This window comes from Jaculus jaculus, chromosome 13 (assembly GCF_020740685.1).
Source record: "Jaculus jaculus isolate mJacJac1 chromosome 13, mJacJac1.mat.Y.cur, whole genome shotgun sequence".
NCBI classification, from domain to species: domain Eukaryota; kingdom Metazoa; phylum Chordata; class Mammalia; order Rodentia; family Dipodidae; genus Jaculus; species Jaculus jaculus.
In genome coordinates this window covers 9,715,248-9,737,463 of record NC_059114.1, presented here as the reverse complement: position 1 = coordinate 9,737,463, position 22,216 = coordinate 9,715,248, and the positions used below count along the sequence as shown (strand labels likewise).

General features: G+C 48.3%; 1 protein-coding gene across 4 annotated transcripts in view; it reads right to left on the bottom strand.

Annotated features, from left to right (window-relative positions):
* Positions 1 to 22,216, bottom strand: part of Nf2 (NF2, moesin-ezrin-radixin like (MERLIN) tumor suppressor) — a 107,495-nt gene that overhangs the window by 3,105 nt on the left and 82,174 nt on the right. Inside the window, exons 12-16 of one of the 4 annotated variants that reach the window (XM_045132387.1) lie at positions 21,776 to 21,993; positions 19,295 to 19,400; positions 15,646 to 15,773; positions 13,240 to 13,405; positions 11,153 to 11,197 (exon numbers count right to left, since the gene is read on the bottom strand). In XM_045132387.1, the coding sequence (XP_044988322.1) occupies positions 11,162 to 11,197; positions 13,240 to 13,405; positions 15,646 to 15,773; positions 19,295 to 19,400; positions 21,776 to 21,993 (654 nt within the window). In that variant the 3' untranslated portion in view covers positions 11,153 to 11,161. Of the gene's footprint in view, positions 1 to 11,084; positions 11,198 to 13,239; positions 13,406 to 15,645; positions 15,774 to 19,294; positions 19,401 to 21,775; positions 21,994 to 22,216 lie in introns of those variants that run through there. The other 3 variants (XM_045132386.1, XM_045132388.1, XM_045132385.1) reach the window with 3 other exon arrangements.

Sequence of the window (22,216 nt, the reverse complement as noted above, 5' to 3'; positions counted from 1 at the left end):
AGACCTGGCTGGGAAGAAGCAAGAGGGGAGCAGCGGGCCAGGACTGAGACTTAGCATGGTGGACATACCTCCCTAAGTTCCTGATTCTGCTGCCACCTTCCAGCCTCTCCCCAGACAGAATCACTGGACAGTGACCTGCTTCCTGCTGCTTCAGAAATGAAGTGCTTGGGACAAGACAGCGTTCTAGATGCAGCTCCGGGGCTTCCTAGAGCACGGGGAGGGGCCAGGGAGTACACACTGCCATCTTCATACCCCAAACTGTCTGGCTTACTGCTTGGCTGATTCGGGAGCCTAGACCATACTTCTTGCGTGGATGGGACAAGGATGTGGGTCACACTAATAACCAAATGGGAGACAGACATCAGGAAAAGCAAAGAGCTTCACCTGGAGCTGACTCCCACCGCAGGCATTGCGAGGCGCCAGTGAGGAAGCTTGGCATCTCTGTAGCTCACCCCTCCGGCGGGAAACCACAGGGCAGACAAGCTGGTCTGGCCCTGCCCTGGGCTTTGGGCCATCACCGAACGTGGAGCACCCCAGTGCTCCATGCAGCTCTACCAAGGGCAGGGGAGGGAGACTGAACCCACCACGTCACCATCAAAAGACAGGCGGTGTCAGTGTGCTCAAAATGAGACAGCTTGCGAGCACACTTCAAATCCTGCCAAATCTTTTGGCCTTGAAGTTCCTGACTAACGAGCTGAACGCGGGGAGGCATCTGAGTTGTTTTCTTCGGAGGAACCAGCTCCGGAAGCCCTGCGGAAGCCTGGTTCTCAGGAGCGGGGAGTTGCTCTCTGCTGAAGCAAGCCCTCTAGACAGGAGCAGCGCTGGCTGGGGTTCTCCAGAGGGGGGTGGGGGTGGGGGTGTCCTGTGACACAGGGGACCAGGACAGTGACGGGTCTGGAACAAAACTCCTGTCCGGAGAGGGTTTGAATCAAGAGATCTCTACACTTCTGCGACCTCGGGGGTGAGGAACCTGTAGAGACAGGGCCATGGCCATAAACAGGCATAGTTGGACCCAAGGCCTGTCTGCCCAATGACCAACCGGGTGGCCCTGGGCATATCACTTAACTTGCTGGCCTCAGCTACCCATCACAAAGCAGGGCCATGCAGCCCTTCCTCACAGGATAACACGGGATGCACTGAGCAGCGCCTTTTACTGCTAATTAGGGCGTCACTTCCCCTTCTAGGGGAAGCCAAGCACAGCCTTATTAGAATAGGGTGCAAGAGGAGGCAGGGCCATGTGCTGTGCTGACCCCTGAGCCAGGACAGGCACTGCCCAAAGAGGACTGGCCACATACTCAGGCAGGGCGCCAGGCTGTGGGGGCCCCTGAGAGTCTCCTGCTTGTTTGCACAATGTTGGCTCCAAGAATTCCTGGATCCTCTACCAGAGGAGCTTGCTGGCTGTCCCCTGAAGGTGCCAGGGGAGGGTTTTGGAAGCACCAGATTCCAGTTACTCAAGCATATGCTTGTTAGGATGCAGAGTGCTCCGGGGAGGGGGGAGTGTGACAAAACGCTCCTCCATTCTACCTGAATTCCACCAGTGCTGCACTGCAGGGCTTGGCTGACCTCTTCTCTAACCTCAGCCCCAAGGAAAGGGCAGGTTTGGAGCAAAGCCAATACTGCAATACCATGCAGGAGAGAGCTCGACAGTCTTCTGGAAGGCCCCAGGACTGCAGTACTTGCTGGACAGGGCAGCTGAGAGCCTCCTGTGATCATTGCCTGATCCCAAGGGAAACCTGTCTATAACCACCCCACCTTCTACCCTTACCATACAGTTCCTGGCACTGTAATTCCATTGTGAACCCCAAAGTCTGAGGAATGTGTGACATGCACTCACTCCCCACTCTTGGACACCTCCAGGGGCCATCCCAGCCTCTGCTTGCTTCTCCCTCAGGAGGAGAGCAAAGGGACTGGGAAGCAGTGAGTCAAGGGTGGCAGGAAGAAGCCCTGGGCTTCTTTCTTGGGCGAGCTCAGGGTCCGCACTGGCCCAGGAGCGATGTTGTCTAGAGCCACGGGAGCCCTTCCTCTGGGGAACTGCCATTTACTTCTACACACTCTGCTCCCAGCTGGGACTCCCCATGAGCAGGCTCACCTACCTGCGGGGTCTTTTGCCACTCGCTGTTTCTGAAACAGTGCCAGTCCTAGAAAGCTTGCTGTCATATTTATAGGGGAGCAACAAGCAAGAGGTGTTCATAGGAGAAAAGAAAAGGCTCAGAGGAAGTGGCACACAGCTAGTCTTTCATAAAATAATGTTTTCCACTCACGAAGTCAGTCAACAAGCTTCCCTGTGGCTCTCTTTCTTTTTAAAAACATTTATTTATGTGTGAGAGAGAGACAGAGAGAGAGAGAGAGAGAGAGAGAGAGAGAAAGGATACACAATGGCCTCCAGCCACTGCAAACAAACTCCAGATGCATGCGCCACCTTGTACATCTGGCTTGTGTGGGTCTTCAGAAATCAAACCTGGGTCCTTTGGATTTGCAGGCAAGCATCTAAACTGCTGAGCCATATCTTCAGCCCAAGTTGCAGAGAATTAAAAGAAGAAAAGAAAAAGGACTGGTGAGATATCTCAGTGGTTAAAGCACTTGCCTGCAAAGCCTAAGGACCTCGGTTCAATCTCCCAGGACCCACGTAAGCCAGATGCACAAGGTGGTGCATGCATCTAGAGTTTGTTTGCAGCAGCTGGAGGGCATTGTGCTCCCATTCTTTCTCTCTCTCTCAAATAAATACGGCAAGGCACACGAGCTCACTGCAACACTTGGGCCACCCTTTCGCTCAATGACTGGCTTGGCTCTTTCTGCATGGCAGTGACACCATTGTTTGCCAAAGCCAGGAAGTGCCTCGAAAATGATCCCACTGAGGCTCTAGCCTCATTCTATGTTGCACTGAGTTGAGAAATGAACCTACCCTGCAAGTCTCACCTATCCACCAGCATCTACACAGATTTATACTCCCCTGGGTGGTGAAAGTGAATCCCTTCAGAATGGGGTGCAGACCCTCTACTCACTCTGCCACTGTTCCTGAAAGGCGGTCTGGGAAGGGATTTCAGCTGGTGGCGCAGCTGAAAAGCTCAGAGCATGATGCATCCCAATGCCCTACAGATGCTGCTACATTAATCTGGGACATGCCTGGTCTGGTGATCCCCCTACCCCTGAATACTTCTGTGGACAAGTAGGCAGAGCTCTGTGAACATGACCAGTGGCCATCCTGCTATGAACTGTCCTTCAAAACACTAGAGCCAGACAAGGCCAACCACAGGCGTCTGAGCAACTGGGTCTTGCTTCTTTAGGGAGGCTGGAAATCACGAGTGCCCTGCTCAGTGTCCAACCCAAAGCGCTCTTGCCAGCTCCTTCAAGATGACTACAGGAACACGCAGCCTCCTCACCAGGCACTGGGCTGACCCGCTGCTCTCTTCCAGCTGTCTCTTCACATCTGATTAGAATCAGCCGTGTGAATAATACAGGAGGAATTAAGTTCTCTCTTGACTGAACCGGCTGTTCAAGTCTGTCACTAATCCAATTCCATTCTGAAGAGACTGACTTCCTTTCCTTTCTCTGCAGCAGATCTATATGGCTCTTATGGGCATCTGAACCACCTGGGGGAGGGGGGCTGGCTCCTCCTTCCAGTACACAAACGTGGCCCTGGAAGATACACCTTTCTATCCCCTGCTCCACAAACAGCCAGCCATTTGTGACCCAGCTGTGGATGGGAAAGAGAGGAAGGCATTTGGCAGTGCGAGGCTCCCTTTCTGCTCCCCATACCATGAGTGATTCAACAAAAATGGACAGATCCTTCTAATCTAAACAGATTTGGATCTGGGAGACATATCTGCCCCTTAAAGATAGGAGGGGGCTGGAGAGATGGCTTAGCCGTTAAGGCGCTTGCCTGCAAAGCCAAAGGACCCCATTACAATTCCCCAGGTCCCACATAAGCCAGATGTACAAAGGGCGCACATGCATCTGGAGTTCATTTGCAGTGGCTGGAGGCCCTGGCGTGTCCATCCCCCCATCTGCCTCTTCCTTTCTTTCTCTCCAATAAATAAATAAAAATATTTTTAAAAAGATAGGAGGTGCACACTTAGAATCCCAGCACTTGGGAGGTAGAGGCAAGAATATCTCAGCAAATTTGACTCAAATCAGGTCTACACGGAGAGTTCCAGGCCAGCAAGGCCTACATAGTGACACACTTTCTTCCCACCTCCTCACCAAAACCAGGAGGCTACACTGGCAGATGCCTGTCATCCCAGTACTCAAAAGGCTAAGGTAGGAGAACCCTAAGTCCAGAGGCCAGCCTGGGTTGAATAGTGAGACTCTATCTTAAAACCAATAGAAGATTTGAGTGAGTAAGTGGTTCAGTGGTAAAGCACTTGTGTAGCATGTGTAAAGCCCTTGGTTCAATTTGCCTCAGCCTGTAAATATTAAGTTTTTTTTTTTTTTTTTTTTTTTTTTTTAAGGAGGTAGGACTGGCTGGCTCCTCCACCCTAGAAAAGACCTGCTACCCAACAGATTCTCCATAACCCAGCCATGGATTTGCAAACTTCACCTGGCTCCCTCTCATGGCTGTGACAGGCAGCCCATCAAAATGCTCCTGAGAAATGGCCCCAGAGCCAGCAGACAGTAAGCGGGAAGGCACCAGTGACAAGCACTTCCCTGTTGATGGGCCAGAGGAAGGCTTCCAACTAAGGCTCCTTCAACATGCCTTCCAAGAGCGCCCCCTGCTGGAAAGCCAGTGTGAGAAGGTGCACTGCCAACTGCCCAGCTCTCCTCCAAAAGTCCTTTTGAGGGGCTGTTTCCCAGAGTAATGGGAGGGCAACTAAATGTATTCCAGCGTGGAGACTGCAGCAGCAAGGCTGCTTGATTAAGAATGAATTACACTTCCATCAGCACAGAAAGAAAATTGATTCACAAGGCTGTATTGTGATAATTTTGTTCCTAAAGCCAAAGGGGGTGGCGAGGCAGGCAGGACAGAGCCACCTAGGCCACCAATGGCAAGAGAAAGGAAGCCCTCCAGTTATGCTGGGGGAACAAAACTAGCCATGGCACCAGGATTCCTTTAACTAGTCCCTGGGGGCCTTGCCTCAATCCACTCATCCCTGGGGAGGGGAAGAAGGTGGGGGGGCAGTCTAATTCATTTTAAACAATAGGGTCACAGCGCAGAACCCATTTCAGATACTAACCTAATAACTCCCAGCGCTGAGACTCAGCTTGCCCCATAAAATGCAGTGGAATTGAAATGCAAGCCCTAAGATCAGGCTATACCTCCTCTCCGCCACTACATGTGGAAAACGATGGAGCGGGGGAGGGTGCAGATAGAAAAGGACATGCAGATTCTCTGGCGCACGCATCACAGGGAGAAAGCAGACTCTGGAGCAGAAAAGTGACAGTCAGATCCCACAGTAGCAAATTCCAAAGTAATCCTTGGTTTGGGATGTGATAAACATTATCCCTTCCAAACTGGATCAGGGTGGGGGGAGGGCTAGCAAAGTGGGGGTCGCTGCCATAAAGTAGCCACATTAAGCTCTTCTGCAGTCTTGCTAGTGACAGCTTGCACCCAAATGCCATCTGGCGATGTGCATGGGAGAGAGCTATCCACATGCTTATCCCTGAACAGAGGTGGAATGAAAGGCCGCATCTATCGCAACAAACAAATCAAATTTAGTGTTAGGTCTAGAGAGGAATCTGCCTGGGGAAACCTCAGGGGGCCCTATTCTGTATTAATCCTTGAGGGACAGAAAGCAGCAGAAAATGCCCGGAAACATGTCTGCCTATGTCTCCAGCTGCCCCCGTGATGCTGGTGGGCCTGTTAGCTACTCTGTTTTTCCACCTGACAAATGAACTCATCAGCCTGATTCACCTCACTGGGCAGGTGGAGGCTAAATGGTATCGTCCCAGCACTCTGAGCAAGAGCCTTAGGAAAGAGCTCCAGATATATTGATGTCACTGTTAAATTGCCAATCTCAAAAGAGAAATCATGGCGAGGCTCATAAGAACAGAACCCCGAGCCCGCAGAATGAGTTTGCATCCCAGCTCTTCCCTCCCACTGTTGCAGCAACAAATCAGGTGCCCATGGAGAGCTGCGCTGAAACAGATCTTCAGAGCCCAGGGGCCAAATGGGATGTTTTACTGCATCAAATAAGGCCCAATAATGGCCGCAGGCATTTTCAAATAGTCATAAAATATGCTAGACTGCAAGGCAGGGTTTGTTGGCTCAACACTTACTTCTCAAGGAGCAACTGCCTGATGTGATAAACTCTTCCAACAATATCCAGGATTCGACTGTTGTCTTAGAAAAGAGAATGGTAAAATCTATTGACAGAACTACCAGAAAAATACAAGAAAACCATCGCCCCTGAACAGTACAATTCTTCTAGAAACTCAGTTGTGCTGGGAGTGGCCTTCAGGGACGACCCTTCACTGTGAGATCCAGGAGAGCTCTCTCAGGACTGGCCAGCAGCTCCTAACACCTTTGGTGTGCTTCTGCAGAGCCTGGGAGCTGAGAGGAAGGGTCTGGGGGTACTGCAGTTTCTTCTGGGGGTTCAGTACACATGTGTGGTCTTGCTGCTAGCTCTCACCCAATTTCCCACTCCTTTGTCTTCCCTTTTTACTTAATTTAATTTAGAGAGAGCATGCGTGCATACCAGGGCCTTCTGGCGCTGCAAATGAACTCCAGATGCAAGAGTATCTGGCTTTATGTGACTATTGGAGAACTGAACCTGGGCCATCATGCTTTGCAAGCAAGTGCCTTTAACTGCTGAGCATCTCCCCAGCCCATCCCTCCATGGCTTTTTCTTGCTTCCTCCATGAACACAACAAAAACCAGGGTGCTGGCTTTTATGTCGGGGCCAAGGATGCACTACCAGAAAAATGTCTGATTTCTAAAGCAAGCAGAGCCACTCAGCCCATACGACATAAATAAGGCTGCACATATGAGCCACATATTAATCCATTTTGCAGCAGTCGTTAAAGCGGGTGTTATACATCAGAGGTCAGGAGAGGTGCTGCCTGCTTGTTTTAATTGTGGGAGATGCCTTTCATGCATATGCAACTTCTCCCTGTGATATATCACTTCTCCAGGTGCCGAAAGTGTTCTACTTTACTTTGCCAACTCTGTATCTCCAAGGGGACTCTGTAGAAATTGAAGATGACATTGGACTTTTATGTCTTCCTGATCTAGGAGAGGCAGCTGAGCTACCCATAAATGTCAAGGCTCTCTAGTCCTGTTCCTCTGTGGTGGGAACCCCGACTGGAGGCTGATAGTCCAAACCATTTACAAATGAAGTAAGCTTTCCCAGGTCCACGAATCCCATGATTTTTCATCTGTCAATTTCCTTTGAAATTCTCTGCTCCCTTGGAGACCATGGGCACAAAAAATGATGACTTGTTTGCTGGCACTTGGATCAGCTCTGGATCATGAGACTGAGCCAAGAATCTTGGCAGGGGATGATAGCAGGATCCTGAAGGGTACAAGTCCCTGGACAACATTTTTATCCCCAGAGCTAACTCACACCTGGCCAACACTGTCACCAGCACTGTTGATCTGATGGCCCAAGACACCCTGTATGTCTACCCAGACAGACTGCTGGTTTTGCTCCTTCGTTCAAAGGCTCAGAAGCCATGAACACAATACACTCCCTCAGAGAATGAAACAAATCCTGGTTCTCCAGGGTGGATCTTTTTCACAAATATTTTAAAATATTAATTTATTTATTTATGAGAGAGAGAGAGAGAGAGAGAGAGAGAGAGAATGGGTGCACCAGGGCCTCCAGCCACCTTGTACATGTGGCTTACGTGGGTCCTGGAGAATCAAACCTGGGTCCTTTGGCTTTGTAGGCAAGGGCCTTAACTGTTAAGCCATCTCTCCAGCCCTCACTTATTTTATTTTTGTGTTGCTGAAAATATAACAAGGACCTCATGCATGCTAGCAAATACTCTACCATCTAGCTACATCACAGCCCATAAATGTTTCCCAAGCTGGCTTTGAATTTGTGATCCTACCACCTCCGCCTCCCAAGTGGCTGGAAGTTATAAGGGACTCACTCTAGCCCAGGCTGACCTAGAATTCACTCTGTAGTCTCAGGCTGGCCTCCAACTCACAGTGATCCTCCTAACTCTGCCTCTTGAGTGCTGGGATTAAAGGCACGTGCCCATGCCTGGTGGGTGCTGACTCTTAAGAGAGAATAAAGAGTACAGCAAAAGGACCAGACAGTCTCACCTCTTGGCATTCAAGTGAGTACGATAACCCCTGGAAACCCAAGGCCCAAGTTACTTTGGCCTTTCATAACCTCCATGGGTCCTTCAGAGACTGCATATGAAATAGCTCCTTTATGAGGCAGCATAGTGGGAGCAAAAAGGAGGAACATTCCTAGATTATAGTTAGTAGGTAGAAGACCCATTCCTTGGCTGAACAAATACAAATCTATGATCAAAAACCACTAAAACAAAACAAAAACTAATTCAGGCCAGTTTGGACACAGATTAATGGGCCGAAGCTCTCCAAGCCACCACCAGTATTTGCATCTTTTGTCCCCAGTGTTTGAGACAGAGCTCTGCCCATGACATCTATGTACTTACACTTTTCTTCTAGGCTGGCATTGACCCAGACATGACTTCAGAGCCACTTCTGCAAAGGCAGGTGTGGGTCATCAGTCTTGGTCACTAGCCATAGGGACTGCCAGCATCTAGAAAACAGAGCATGCCTCAAACTTCCTGTGCAGTAAAAAGCCACCGCTGTTAGTCTAGAGACACTGAGAGAACTCCAGACACCTAGAGGCAAAAATCTGTGCTGGAGAGATGGCTCAGCAGTCAAGGCACTTGTTTGCAAAGCTCAAGGATTCAGTTTTTGATTCCCCAGTGCCCAGGTAAAACCAGATGCACCAAATGGGGCATGCATCTGAACTTTGTTCAGTGGCTAGAGGCCCTGGCACACCCATTCTCATTCTCTTTCTTTCTCTGTCCTCTACCTCTGCTTGCAAGTAAACAAATAACTTTTGTTTTGTTTTGTTTTTTGAGGTAGATTCTCACCCTAGCCCAGGCTGACCTGGAATTCACTATGGAGTCTCAGGGTGGCCTCGAACTCACGACGACCCTCCTACCTCTGCCTCCTGAGTGCTGGGATTAACGGCGTGCAGCACCACGCCCGGCTACAAATAACTTTTAAAGCAAAATCTATACTTTTAGTAACCCTTGCATAGCCTAGTAACTGCTTTGAAAACATTCACATCAAGATAGTAAGGTGAGTGAAGTCTGGTATGGTGGCGCACACCTTTAATTCCATCACTTGGGTGGCAGAGGTAGATGGATCACTATGAGTTCGAGGCCAGCCTGGGTCTACAGAGTGAGTGCCAAGTTAGCTTGGGCTAGAGTAACACAATACCTAATAAAAAAGCTATTAATGTGACTAATTTTAAGAATGAACAAATGTTTCCACACAGAGTTATTTGTTGCTTGATTCTGGGACATGTTGTGGGAGATGCATTATTAAATGATCTAATCACTGAGCAAAAAATCATAGTGCTTTTACACTGAGTAAGACGGCTGTGATATCACATGGTGATATATGACGCAATCTCACAGAACCACTGTTGTACACCCACTCCATCATTGTCCACATGGCATTATGGTGCCCATGGTTGTTTGTCCAAGGGCAATACAGAGGTGACAAAGAATGAAACTTTTGTCCATAACAACTTAGAAATCTGAAGAACGTAGACATTCTGTGTCATACAGAAAGAGGATAAACCCATGTTCAAGCCAAGCCATGTGATTATAAGCAGGGAATATCGGCTACACAGGCTGAAACCAATCAGTTTTCTCCACATCCGAACCACACACAGGACCTGGGTGCCACTTGGGGAGAGGTTGATCTGCCCTGCCTATTCTTTACTTTCTTTGGCAGGGACTCTATAGCCCACGCTGTCTTAAACTTATGGTGATCTGCTTGTCTCAGCCTCCCAAGTGCTGGGATTCCAGGCACATGCCACCATGCCTGACTCCTGTCCTGACCATTCGGATTGCCTGCTCGGAGCACGAGCTGTAGTGTTGGGGTAACACCACCAAAGTGAGCAGGAAGCTGAAGAAACAGTCTTCAGCCTGATCAGTCGGGCTGAGATCACACTGCAGGTCCTGTTTATACCTTGGGTTCTTAGAACCTCTGGCAGATCTCATTCATCTGATAGCAGATCTACTTGGAACTTTAATACTTAACCCCCTTGCTGAGACCATGAATATAGATTGATCTGTCTACTCCCAATTCTCTTTTGGGTAGAAGCTTCCAGAGCTGCTTCTACTTGTCTGTAGCATCCCAAAGGATATAGTCTATGCTCCTTTTGGATGGCACCAAGCTCACTGGCCTGGGTATGACTAGAGATTAGGTGAGAAACAGTGAGTATGAGGCAGGGTGACATTTTGTTACTGAGGAAAACCAATTCTCTCCATTGCCTAGACATGATGGAAGAGTAAACGTGATCCTCCCATTAAGTGACTCAACACTGCTGTAGTGTGAGAGAGCGCCCACACAGCTTCCATTCTAGGGGTGAAACGGAGGCAGCCTTCGAGCAACTGCGGGCCACCTCCTGGGCTGACCAACAGACACTTCTGTGTTCTGTGCTCACTGCCCTCGGAGAGCAAAGGGGTGTGCACAGAATGGGGGCGCTCGAGGGGAAAATGAGAATGAGTGACCACACCCAGGAGCTGCTAGCTGTGACAAGTCTGCAGCAAACACCACCACAGGACAGGAGGTGATCTTGAGTGAGGGGAGATACCAGCCGAAAAAGCACCCGAACTGGCCCCACCTCCATGCTAGGGCTGTTCACCTTAGGAGTACACCATCAAGACAAAGGACCTGAAGACAGACCTGACTGGACAGGAAGCCATGACTTCCCCCAACCCAACAGTGACAGGAGATGAGCAGGGCAGCTGGTCCTGCAGCCCCGTGACATGCTCGAGAGCAAGGCAGCCTTCCGAACCCGGAGGCTGATGTGGCCCCTCAGGGTGGACACTTGCTCTTAGCCTTAAAGCATGCTATGGCTAGCCCCAGGTCCCACCTGCCCTTGGGAGGGCTCTGCATGGCCCAAGGACAGAGACAGGCAAGCTCATGCACGGGTTAGTATCACAGACGGCAGGACCATCACCACAGACAGAGTACCTGGGAATAACCTACTGTGAGGACTCAAATGCAGATAGGTCTTCTGCCTTGGGCTTGAGGCTAAACCAGCAAAATAAAATGAAGAAAAACAAAGACATACCCTGTGAAATCAACAATGCTACATGTGCCATTTGCTAAATGCTCAGAAAGGCCTGAAATCATGACAAGTGACTTCACATGCTTTTATGGTTTGAACATGAGTCTTTCTGGTTTTTAGCACTCCAGGCTTCTGGAGCTAAGGGTCAAGCTCACCACAGCAATCCCAATGCCCAAGTGCTCAGTAGGCTGGAAGAGATGTCTGGTAGCTCCCCTGGGGCTGACTAGCTGACTGGCCCAATCACAGTCTTACCTTGTTGCTTAAGGTCAGAGGGCTTTGCTTTTGCTAATGGTTTAATCATTTCATTTGGGAGGGGAAACCCAGAAAAATGACAGAATCCAGATAAAAGAAGGGTATGGAGTATGGAAATGTCTTTCCCTCAAGGTTATGCTATTAAGAATTCCCTATGTGACATCAATTGTAACAAGTCAAGAGGAAGAAATGGGGGATCCCTACTGTACCCACAAGGCAGTGGTAGGCAGGTGCAGATTTCTTAGGGTTGTCAGTGGCAACCTAACCACTGAAAACAGAGCATCCTTAGCTGGAGACCACTTTAAAGACTGAGGTAGACAGTAAAATCTTAACCATATCAGCTGCTATCTAAACTCAAGGACCAGGAGACAAGGTCTCACTCTACAGTCTAGGCTGGCCTCAAGCTTCCAATACTCCTGCCTCTGCAGGGGTTAGAGGCAGGGCCACATGACAGTCACACAGCCTCATCTTTATAACCCTACTTTACGGAAGCAGCCTGATTCTAGACAATCAATGAAGAGCAAAATATCAATCACTCAGAGGATCTCTCTGCTTTGCCCAAATAAGAGACTTATATTCTTGGGCAGATAATGAATACTCAATTTAACTTTTAAATCCCTGAAATGTCAAAAGCTCTACATATCAGGGGAGAAAGATGGGATACTATGAACCTTATACATGAAGTCTAATTTTTAGAACATTAAGGTTCTCCTACATATTTCCTTTTACATATGAAAAAAGTTGAGAATTCAGAATATGGTCTTTTGTTCATTTTTGATTTTCAAGGTAGGGTCTCGCTCAGGCTGACCTGGAATTCACTAGGTAGCCTTGAACTCACAGTGATCCTACTACCTTGACCTCCCCAGTGCTGAGATTAAACCCAGCTTTTTTTTTTGGTTTTTCGAGGTAGGGTCTCACTCTGGTCCAGGCTGACCTGGAATTAACTCTGTCATCTCAGGTTGCCCTTGAACTCATGGCAATCCTCCTACCTCTGCCTCCCGAGTGCTGGGATTAAAGGTGTGCGCCACCACGCCCGGCTTTTTTTTTTTTTTTTTGAGGCAGGGTATCACTTTAGCCTAGGCTATTCTAGAAGTCACTCAGTAGCCCGTGCTGGTCTCAAACTCACTGTAATCTTCCTCTCTCGGCCTCCCAAGTGCTGGGATTAAAGGCATAAACCACCACATCTAACATCAAAATATGGCCTTACACAAAAAGATTAGAGAGGATTCCATTCCATGGCCTCTAACCCATCATGCCTTCTCATGAGGTAGGTAAGGCAGCTCCCTGGGTATAAGTCCCACTGGCTTAAAGACAGAAATGCTTTTGTGCTCAATGATGGGAAAACCCTCTCAGAAAAGGGAAGGGATTCATTTCATCAGAGCTTTTTTTTTTTTCCTGAGGTAGGGTCTCACTCTGGTCCAGGCTGACCTGGCATTCACTATGTAGTCTCAGAGTGGCCTTGAACTCACGGCAATCCTCCTACCTCTGCCTCCTGAGTGCTGGGATTAAAAGTGTGCACCACTGTGACCAGCTCATCAGAGCTTTTAACACAAGCTCCACTCCCATCAAGTCAATGGGTTCACTGTCATTGGCAGATTAAATTCCTTATCTGTCAAGAGTTGAGAAATACCCTCAACTGAGTACATGTAAAAAATGACAACAGCCTAATGACTGTTCCAGAGGAAACCAGATGCCAACCTCACATTTCATTAATGAATGTCTTGATTAGCAAAAGCCAGGAGACTCGGGGTACCTTTTTAATGGTATTGTGCTTGCTGCTGGTGCCGCCCCTGTCTGAGTTCTCATTGTGCAGGATGTCCAAGGCTGTCTCCCTCTCCTTCAGTTTCAAGGCCTCGATTTCTGTCTTGAGTTCATTGAGCTGTTCCTGCAGATGCTTGCTCTTCTCCATGTACTCCACTCTGTGGCAAGAGGATGTCATATATCAGCGCTGGGCAGACAATGAACCATGCCTGAGATGTGCTTGCTTGGTGTGGCATGCAGGGGCTGAGGCCTACAGACCACATTTCAACGTGGGTGCCACTCAGAGAGCAAGGGACTTTGGGTTACTCACTTAATTGCTAGGAATCTCTCTGCCCATTGGTACAACTCAGATATTGATCAGAGGACTTCTGGCCAGAAAGAAATAAAGAACCAAACCTCCTAAACCCACAACACTCTCCAGTCTCCTTCCTTCTTGGGACTACATCAAGTGATCTCTTCCATAAGGCCACCTTTACCCTAAGGCTCACCTAGCCAGTACCAGGAAGAAAAAGGTCTCCACTGCTATCTTCAAGTGGACATGCAGAGCCCCACTGCGTATGACGGTAAATGTCAGGGATCCATAGTGACTGGAAAGACTATACAACACAAATATGAAGGAACCTTCTGATGAGGTCCTATGGCTAGTGGATGGACTCTACCCACTGAAGCAAAGAATTAAGTGCTATGGGCTGGATGTAGGTGACACTGACACCCTGCCCCCAACATATGTGGAAACGGAATCACCAGTGTGTTAGGAGGTGAGGCCTTTGGGACATGATTAGTTCATAAGGGTGACAGCCTCATGATAGGATTTGTGTCCTTAGAAAAGTGACCCCAGAGAACCCCCAGCCCATGTGAGTACATCTATAAACTGGGATGAGGGCTCTTGTCAGAATCTGCATTGGAAAGTACCTTGATCTTGGATATCTTAGCCTCCAGAATGATGAGAAATACATTTCTATTGTTTATAAGCTACCTCACTGCTGATATTTTCTTATAGCCCAACACACTAAGACAGTAAGAAAACACAAACTATAAAACAGCAGGACACAGAACGGGTTGTAGCCTTTTGCTGATCCGCACATCTGAATGCTGACACCAGATGATACCAACAGCCGCTGTGGGCACCAGCCTCTTAGCTATTCTCTCAATGTGAGGCCATGCTGAACTCCAGGTAGGCACTTTCCAGAGAGTTATCCTGAAGGTGCCACACATGGGTGAGAGGTTTTGCTTCTCATGGGCTGTGTAAGCTCGGTAAACTAAGTCTACTCTCATATACACAAGAGGAACATGAAAGCCTCCCTGTAGCCAGTGTGGCCTCAACCTTGCCATGGAGCAAGGACCTTCTGATCCTCCTGCCTCCCTCTCTGAGTGCTGGGATTCCACGTGTACACCACCACATCCAGTTCATGTGGTGCTGGGATCAAATCCAGGGCTTCAGGCATATTCGGTGAGTCCTCTACCAACTGAGCTACAACCCCAGCCTCTAACCTGTCATGTCCGTGTGACGTCTGCCAATTAATAGGAATTAAATGAGACAAATAAGAAATGCTGGGACATGGAGGTGCTCATGGTGTTGTGACGGCTCTCTGGCAGCTGTGGCCATGTTAACCACCAGCTCAGAGAATGAAGGGGCTGTGCTTAGATCTCCTCTACAGTGGGCCTCTTCTCTGTCTCTATTCCACTTCCGCTGACTACCAAGTCAGGTCCTCGGTAGAAGCTGCTGTGGTTAGGCTGGGGTGGGGCTCTGCTCAGACCTACCTGCTCAGCAAACTAGAACTTGCTCACCTGGACCTTTGCTCAGCCTGGAGTCCTGGTCCCAGTTTCATTTCATTTCTTTTCTTTCTTTCTTTTTTGTTTTTTTTTTAGTTAGGGTTTCACTGTAGCCCAGGCTGACCTGGGTCTCACTATGTAGTCTCAGGGTGACCTCGAACTCACAGTGATCCTCCTACCTCTGCCTCCCGAGTGCTGAGATTAAAGGCATGTGCCACCTTGCCTGGCAAGTCCTAGTTTCTTCTCTCTCACCTTTGTTGTAGACACAGGAACTGCTACTGAAGAACACGACCAGGAGAACTCTGAGCTCTACTACCATGTGGATAGCTGTCTGACTGATGCAGAAACCCCTGACAACCCCATCCTGTTCTTCAGTCAAGACTCTGAACCACTATAAACACTAGGCCACCAGTCAAGTGTTATTTTTAACCTGGAACATTGACTGTTAACCCAATATGTTTAATATCTTTAATTTCTAATTAGAAACTATGTCCCATAGTGGTGACAACAGAGCAAACCTTTGCAGAGCTACTGACAAGCCACTGCAGTGACCTCCTGTGTGCCCAGGCCAGATCCACTCACTCCATTCACAGTTGTCCTAAGCAAGCCACAGGAGGCTACGTACTTTTCTTTCTCTATCTCCATGGAGAGCCGCTTCATGTCAGTATCCTTGAAGTCGAAAGACAGGCTATCACCGATGAGGTCAAAGTTCGGTATGTCAGGAGGCAATGGTGCTGGTATTGGATTCATGGGCTATCAGTGAGAAAGCTTACATTAGAACACTCAAGTTATACAAGACTAACCCCTCCACAATTGATGCTGCCAGGCAAGTGACCCAGAGCGCCCAAACTCAGGCAAGCCATCCCTCTCCCCTCAAATCTAACCAAAAACTCCTAATCAGCTTTTCATTTAGAAAACTCCCAGGCACTGTTCTAGGAGCTGGAAACGAAGTAAGACAGGCTCTTGGCTCTGAGCAGCTGAAAGTCTTGTTCAGGAAGCACTTGTGAGCAAACCCTCACAGTTAAGTAAGGTAAACACTGCAGCCAAAGGAGGAGCAGTGGCCGAGTGTGGAGGGAGTCTGCCAGAAAAGTCTGCTGGAATCCAAGAAGATGCAGAAGGAGAGGCATGGAAGTAGCAGGGCAGAGTGTCCAGTGAGGATGCTGGGCGTTTGCAGTGCCCCTGTAGGGAGGCACATAGAAGACTGGCCCTGGGCCAGAGAGGCTTTGCTGACATGCTGGGAGGCTTGGATTTGCAAGACCAAGCCAGAGGAAAGCCTGACGTACAGGGTGAAGTTATTAGATTTGTTTTTAGGACTTTCTCATCCAAGAACAAAGGGTCATCACTATTTGCTCTACTAAATTGTGACGGTACTGCTTATTCCTGGGGCCACACTCCATGCTTGCTTCCTTTCCCTTCCCTTTCCTCTTTCTTTATCTCCCCACTTTTTTTTTTTTTTTTTAAGGTAGGGTCTCACTCTAGCTGAGGCTGACCTGAATTCACAATGTAGTCTCAGGGTGGTCTTGAACTCACAGTGACCCACCTACCTCAGCCTCCTGAATGTTGGAATTAAAGGCGAGCACCATCACACCCGGCTTCTCCCCACTTTTTAAAAGTATTTTAAATGCTATTTTTTTTTAAATTTATTTGAGAGAGACAGAGACAGACAGTGAGAGAGACTGACAATGGGGTTGCCAGGGCCTCTAGCTACTGCAAAAGAACTCCAGATACATGCACCACCTTGTGCATCTGGCTTACATGGGTACTGGAGAGTTGAACCTGGGTCCTTAGGCTTTGCAGGCAAGCACCATAATTGCTAAGCCATCTCTCTAGCCCCACTTAAAAAAAAAAAAAAGATTTATTTTTATTTATTTATTAGGGTCAGAGAGAGGGAAAGAGAAAGACAGAAAGTAAGAATAGGCAAATAACTCCAGACACATGCACTACTATGTGCATCTGGCTTATGTGGGACCTGGAGAATTGAACCTGGGCTTCCCAGGCAGCACCTTAACCACTAAGGCAGCTCCTCAGCCCTCTCTCCCCACTTTTTTTTGCCATACTGGAAATGTGCACGCTAGGTAAGCATTCTACCACTGAGCTACATCCCATCCTCAGTCATCTTTCTATTTTCTTTTAATTTGATTTTTTTATTTGAGAGAGAGAGGGAGGGAGGGCGGGAGGGAGAATGGGAGCATCAGGGCCTCCAGCCACTGCAAATAAACCCTAGACACCTGTGCCACCATGTGCATCTGGCTTATGTGGGCACTAGGGAATTAACCCTAGGTCCTTAGGCTTCTCAGGTAAGTGCCTTAACTGCTAAGTCATCTCTCCAGCTCCATCTTTTTGTTGTTATAGAGACAGGTTTCTTTACATAGCCCAGACTCACCTCCCAAGTCCTGGGATTACAGGGGTGTGTCAACATGCCTGGCAAGTGCTCCATTCCTCTTTCAAGTCAACTCCTTCAATCTCTCACCAAAGCCCTACCAAATCCCTTTTGGCCAAATGGCCACTCTTAACTTGTCCTGTTCTTGAGTATGGCATCAACAGTTCTACAATGGGTCTTTCTATTACCTAAGGGTAGTATCTGCTTCCTTTTCATTCTTAGATCCCTTACTGAGTCTAGGACAGTGTTTGGGAAAGAGCAGAGCCTCTGAACTTCCATTTGTCAGAAAAGCTGCAATGTTGGTGGTATACTGGTGAGCAGCACAGCTGCTTTCCACGTATCACAATCATGAGGCTTAAGGCAGGGTGTATGGAGGGTGTCATAAGCAGTGCCAGGTGGGGGCTCCTGGGGCCTACAGAAATTCTGTTTTCTGATCTGAATGCTAAGTATGTGGAGGTGTTCAGTCTGTGGAAATTCATCAAACTGTACAGTTGTAATGTGGGCACATCTTTGTATATACCTTATATTTTACAAACATTTCCAGAAAGGAAGAACATTAGCACCTCTGGAAAGAGCACATCCAGCATGACCTTTCGGAGGCTATCATTTAACATTTAACCCCATAGTTAAACATTTAACCCCATAGTTCTAGTCATGACAATTCATTCTACCAACACCGACACATGTGTGTGCAAAGGTTTGTGTTCAGGGATGCTCAGTACAGTTGTGCTCAACACTGCAAAACAAACAGACTAAATATCCTTCCATCCACAGGGACTGACTAGACAAATTACAATCCATCCATACAACAAAATGTGATTAAAAAGCTGGTATGGATAATCTCCTCCCAGATATATTGCTAAGAGGCATGAGCAAAGCAAGAACAATGCATAAAGCTTGCTCCAAAGGATTTTTTAAAATATTTTATTTTTATTTGAGAGAGAGAGAGAGAGAGGGAGGGAGAAATAGGCAGGGAGAGACAGGGAATGAATGGGCCCACTAGGGCCTCCAGCTATTGCAAACGAACTCTAGATGCATGCACCCCCCTTGTGCATCTGGCTTATATGGGTGTTGGGGAACCAAACCTGGGTCCTTTGGCTTTGCAGGCAAACACTTTAACCAATAAGCCATCTCTCCAGCCCCCAAAGGATGTTTTAAACACATGTATCTCGGGTATATAGTCCAGCTGTCACCTGATTGTGACCACCTGAAAGATTCTGACCCAAGGGGCAATAATAGATGGGTATTTGGAGTCACATGATTGGCTTGGGGTGATCTGTTACCAGGGAATAGATAACTCAGACACATGGCAATAGCAAACTGGTATTTATATCTACGCCCTGAGTGCATCTGTGCCATATGCAAATGGGCTATGTGTGCAAATGTATATAGTGTGTGTGCACTACATGTATGATGGGCCATGCGCTGTGAATGCGTTGTTCCCTTGTTGACACTATGCAATTCTGTCTTCCCCACCTAGCAGGAAGCTTGTTCCTACTCCCCTCCAAGAGTAAGCCATCCTGAGCTTTCCCACTCCCCATGCTGGGCTGTGTTCTGAGCACCTGTGTGGATCTGTTTGGATAGAGATTTCCAACTGATGGTATTATGTGGACAGAAAACAGATGTGCAAAAAACTGTGCAGAGTGGAATACACAGAGGAAAGGAAGGGAAGCGACTTCTATTTATTCTGTGACCCCATTAAGAGCTACGTGACCAGATGGCACCCTGGGGGGGGGGGTCCTATCCAGGTTCTGACTTGCTGGCTGTGTAAATTACTTGTTCTAACCTGTGTTAAGTGCCTGAGGTCACTGTCAAGTAAACCAAAGGGCCGGGAGGGTTAGGAAGTCATCAGGTCTTAAGGAGCCACAGGCTGGCAGCCTGTACCCAGGCTCACCGGATATGTGGGCTTGGTGGCAATTTCTAAGAGCTTCTGCTTGGCTCGTCGCTCTGCCTCACGAGCTTCCTGAAGGTCTTGCTTCAGCTGATCAGCCTCCTTAGCCCTGCAAAGAAAGGAGATATTAGTGAGACAAAAGAGAACAGGTGAAGGGAGGAGACCCCTAACCCCTGGGTGAGCCCTGGAATGGCACCTGACAAGACAAACATCAACAGTAGGACAGAGACGTTCACAAGTCGGGACTCTTAAAGCAAGAACAACAGTACTGGGCACTGCAAATCTCAACTGGTCAATCTAGACTGGAAGGTGGGCAGCTGGTGGGGCAGAACCAAAGAGGAAGCCCCACAGGCCAGCGGGGTGTGGTGGTTTGTGTCTGTGATCCCAGCAGCTGGAGGCCAGCTTGGGCAGTAACAGGGCGATGCAATGTCAAAATAACAAAACCAACTGCTCCCCCGCCCACCCCAGGATAGATGGAAGGGAAAGAGATTGGGGAGGACCCAGAGGTGCTCGTTCTCTGCTTATTTCCTAGGAAATAGTAGTCTGGACAAAGGAGAGCATTGGGGGTCAAAAGTCTTACGACAGACCTCAAAGGGCAGACAGAATATGAAAGAACTGCTTTTTCACAGTCCCCAAGTAAAGCATTCACTCTCAGGGCAGGAAGATGAGTCCCTAGAAGAAACAGGCTAGGTATGGCGAGGGAAGCTGTGCTCAGGAACCCAGCCCAGGGGATGTGATCCACACACAGAAAGAAAGGGGCTGAGGGCAGGGCAGGTATCAAGGAGCCCTATTTCCATACTGACATGCAGACAGCGCTGAGGAAAACCACAGTGATGCCTTAGTAGCTAAGAGCCAGATTTAAGTGCTCTAAACCAACAGAGGCAGATGCTGTGGGGAATGTTTGCCAGTGTTTATATCAAGGCTGCAGGCCTAGAACAATCCAGAGTCTAGAATAGTCTCTGAAAAGTACAGACAGTCTCTGAAAAGTTCCATCCTTCACCTGGTCATGGTCACGAAGAGGATGGAGACTCCCCCCATCCCCATCTGCCTGAAAGGGAAAGAGACACTGAGTTTCCCTCAGAGGTAAATAACTGCTATTCACCTGCAACATCCCTAGATAAAAAGGGGACATATATATATGTACACATACACACACATACATACATATACACACACACACATATATACACATACATACACACACATACATATATATATTATATACATATATATGTATGTATGTATCTTTTCGGAAAAAGCCTTTAAAAACAGATTGTAGGCCAGCACTCGGGAGGCAGAGGTAGGAGGATCGCCGAGAGTTCGAGACCACCCTGAGACTACATAGTGAATTCCAGGTCAGCCTGAGCCAGAGTGAGACCCTACCTCGAAAAAACAAAAACAAACAAACAAACAAAAAACAGATTGTAGGGTTGGAGAGATGGCTTAGCAGTTAAGGCCTTTGCCTGCAAGGCCAAATGATCCCAGTTCGATTCTCTACGACCCATGTGAGCCAGATGTACAAGGTGGCACATGCATCTGGAGTTCATTTGCATGGCTGGAGACCCTGGCATACCCATTCTCTCTCTCACTGTCCTCCCCTTTCTCTTTCAAATAAATAAATATATTTTAAAAGATAATTTATAAAAACATATGGTAGTGCTTAAGGTGTTTACTTGCAAAGCCTGACGGCCTGGGTTGATACCCAAGTATCCACATAAAACCAGATGCAGAAAGTGGCACATATGTCTGGAGTTCATTTGCTGTAGCAAGAATGAATGTGCCCAGTCATTCTCTCTCTCTCTCTTTGCAAATGAATAAATTTAAAAAAAAAATCAGGATGGGCATGGTGGTGTATACCTTTATCCCAGCACTTGGGAGACTGAGATAGGAGAATTGCTGTGAGTTTGAGGCTACCCTGAGACTACATAAGTGAATTCCAGATCAGCCTGGGTCAGAACAAGAACCTACCTCAACCTTCTCTTCAAAAATCAAAACAAGGGCTGGAGTGGTTAAGACGTTTGCCTGCGAAGCCAAAGGATCCAAGTTTGATTCCTCAGGACCCATATCGGTCAGATGCACAAGGGAGCACATACATCTGGAGTTCATCTGCAGTGGCTGGAGGCCCAAGCACACCCATTCTCTTTCTCTCTCTTTCTCTCCCCCCCCCCCCCCGTCAAATAAATAAAAACAAACAAAAAACCCAACAGAGTGCATATGTGTTCAATGGCTTTGCTACAAACTTGGCTATTAGGAGGATAGGGACAGGGGCTTTTTGAGGCCTGACAGAGAGGTCCCTGGGCAAGAGAACTGTACTGTAATGTTCTAGTAGCTCCTGCTCCCTGCCAGCCTATTGAGAAAGGAGCCTTATCACCTGTCTCATAATGGAGAAGCAGCATGAGAAATCTGACCAGCTCTGCCTCAGGACTGGGGTGGGACCAAGCCAAGCGGACCCTTCACCAGGCCCAGAGCCCAGAACCCCCCTACCTCCTCTCTGACTCCTCGGCCATCTTTAGCGCCAGCACCTCAGCCTCCAGCACCTTTTGCTCCATCAGGCGCTTTTCCTCCTCTGTCCGAATGGCTGTGGCCTTGATGCGTTGCATCTCTTGCTCAGCCTCAGCAGCTTTCTGTGCCAGCAGCTTGGCCTCCTCCTCAGTGATCTGGGCCTTTTCAGCCAACAAGTCAGCGGTCTCCTCAGAGCGCATCTAGGGTAAAAAGTGCTATCAGGAGGTGAAGCATTGGGTGCCTAACCCTCCCCAACATAGGGCAACAAGAACCAGTCTTAGCCAGGCGTGGTGACACACACCTCTAATCCCAGCACTCAGGAGGCCCAGGTAGGAGGTTTGCTGTGAGTTCGAAGCCAGCCTGAACCTACATAGTGAACTACAGGTCAGCCTGAGCTAGAGTGAGACTCTACCTCAAAAACAA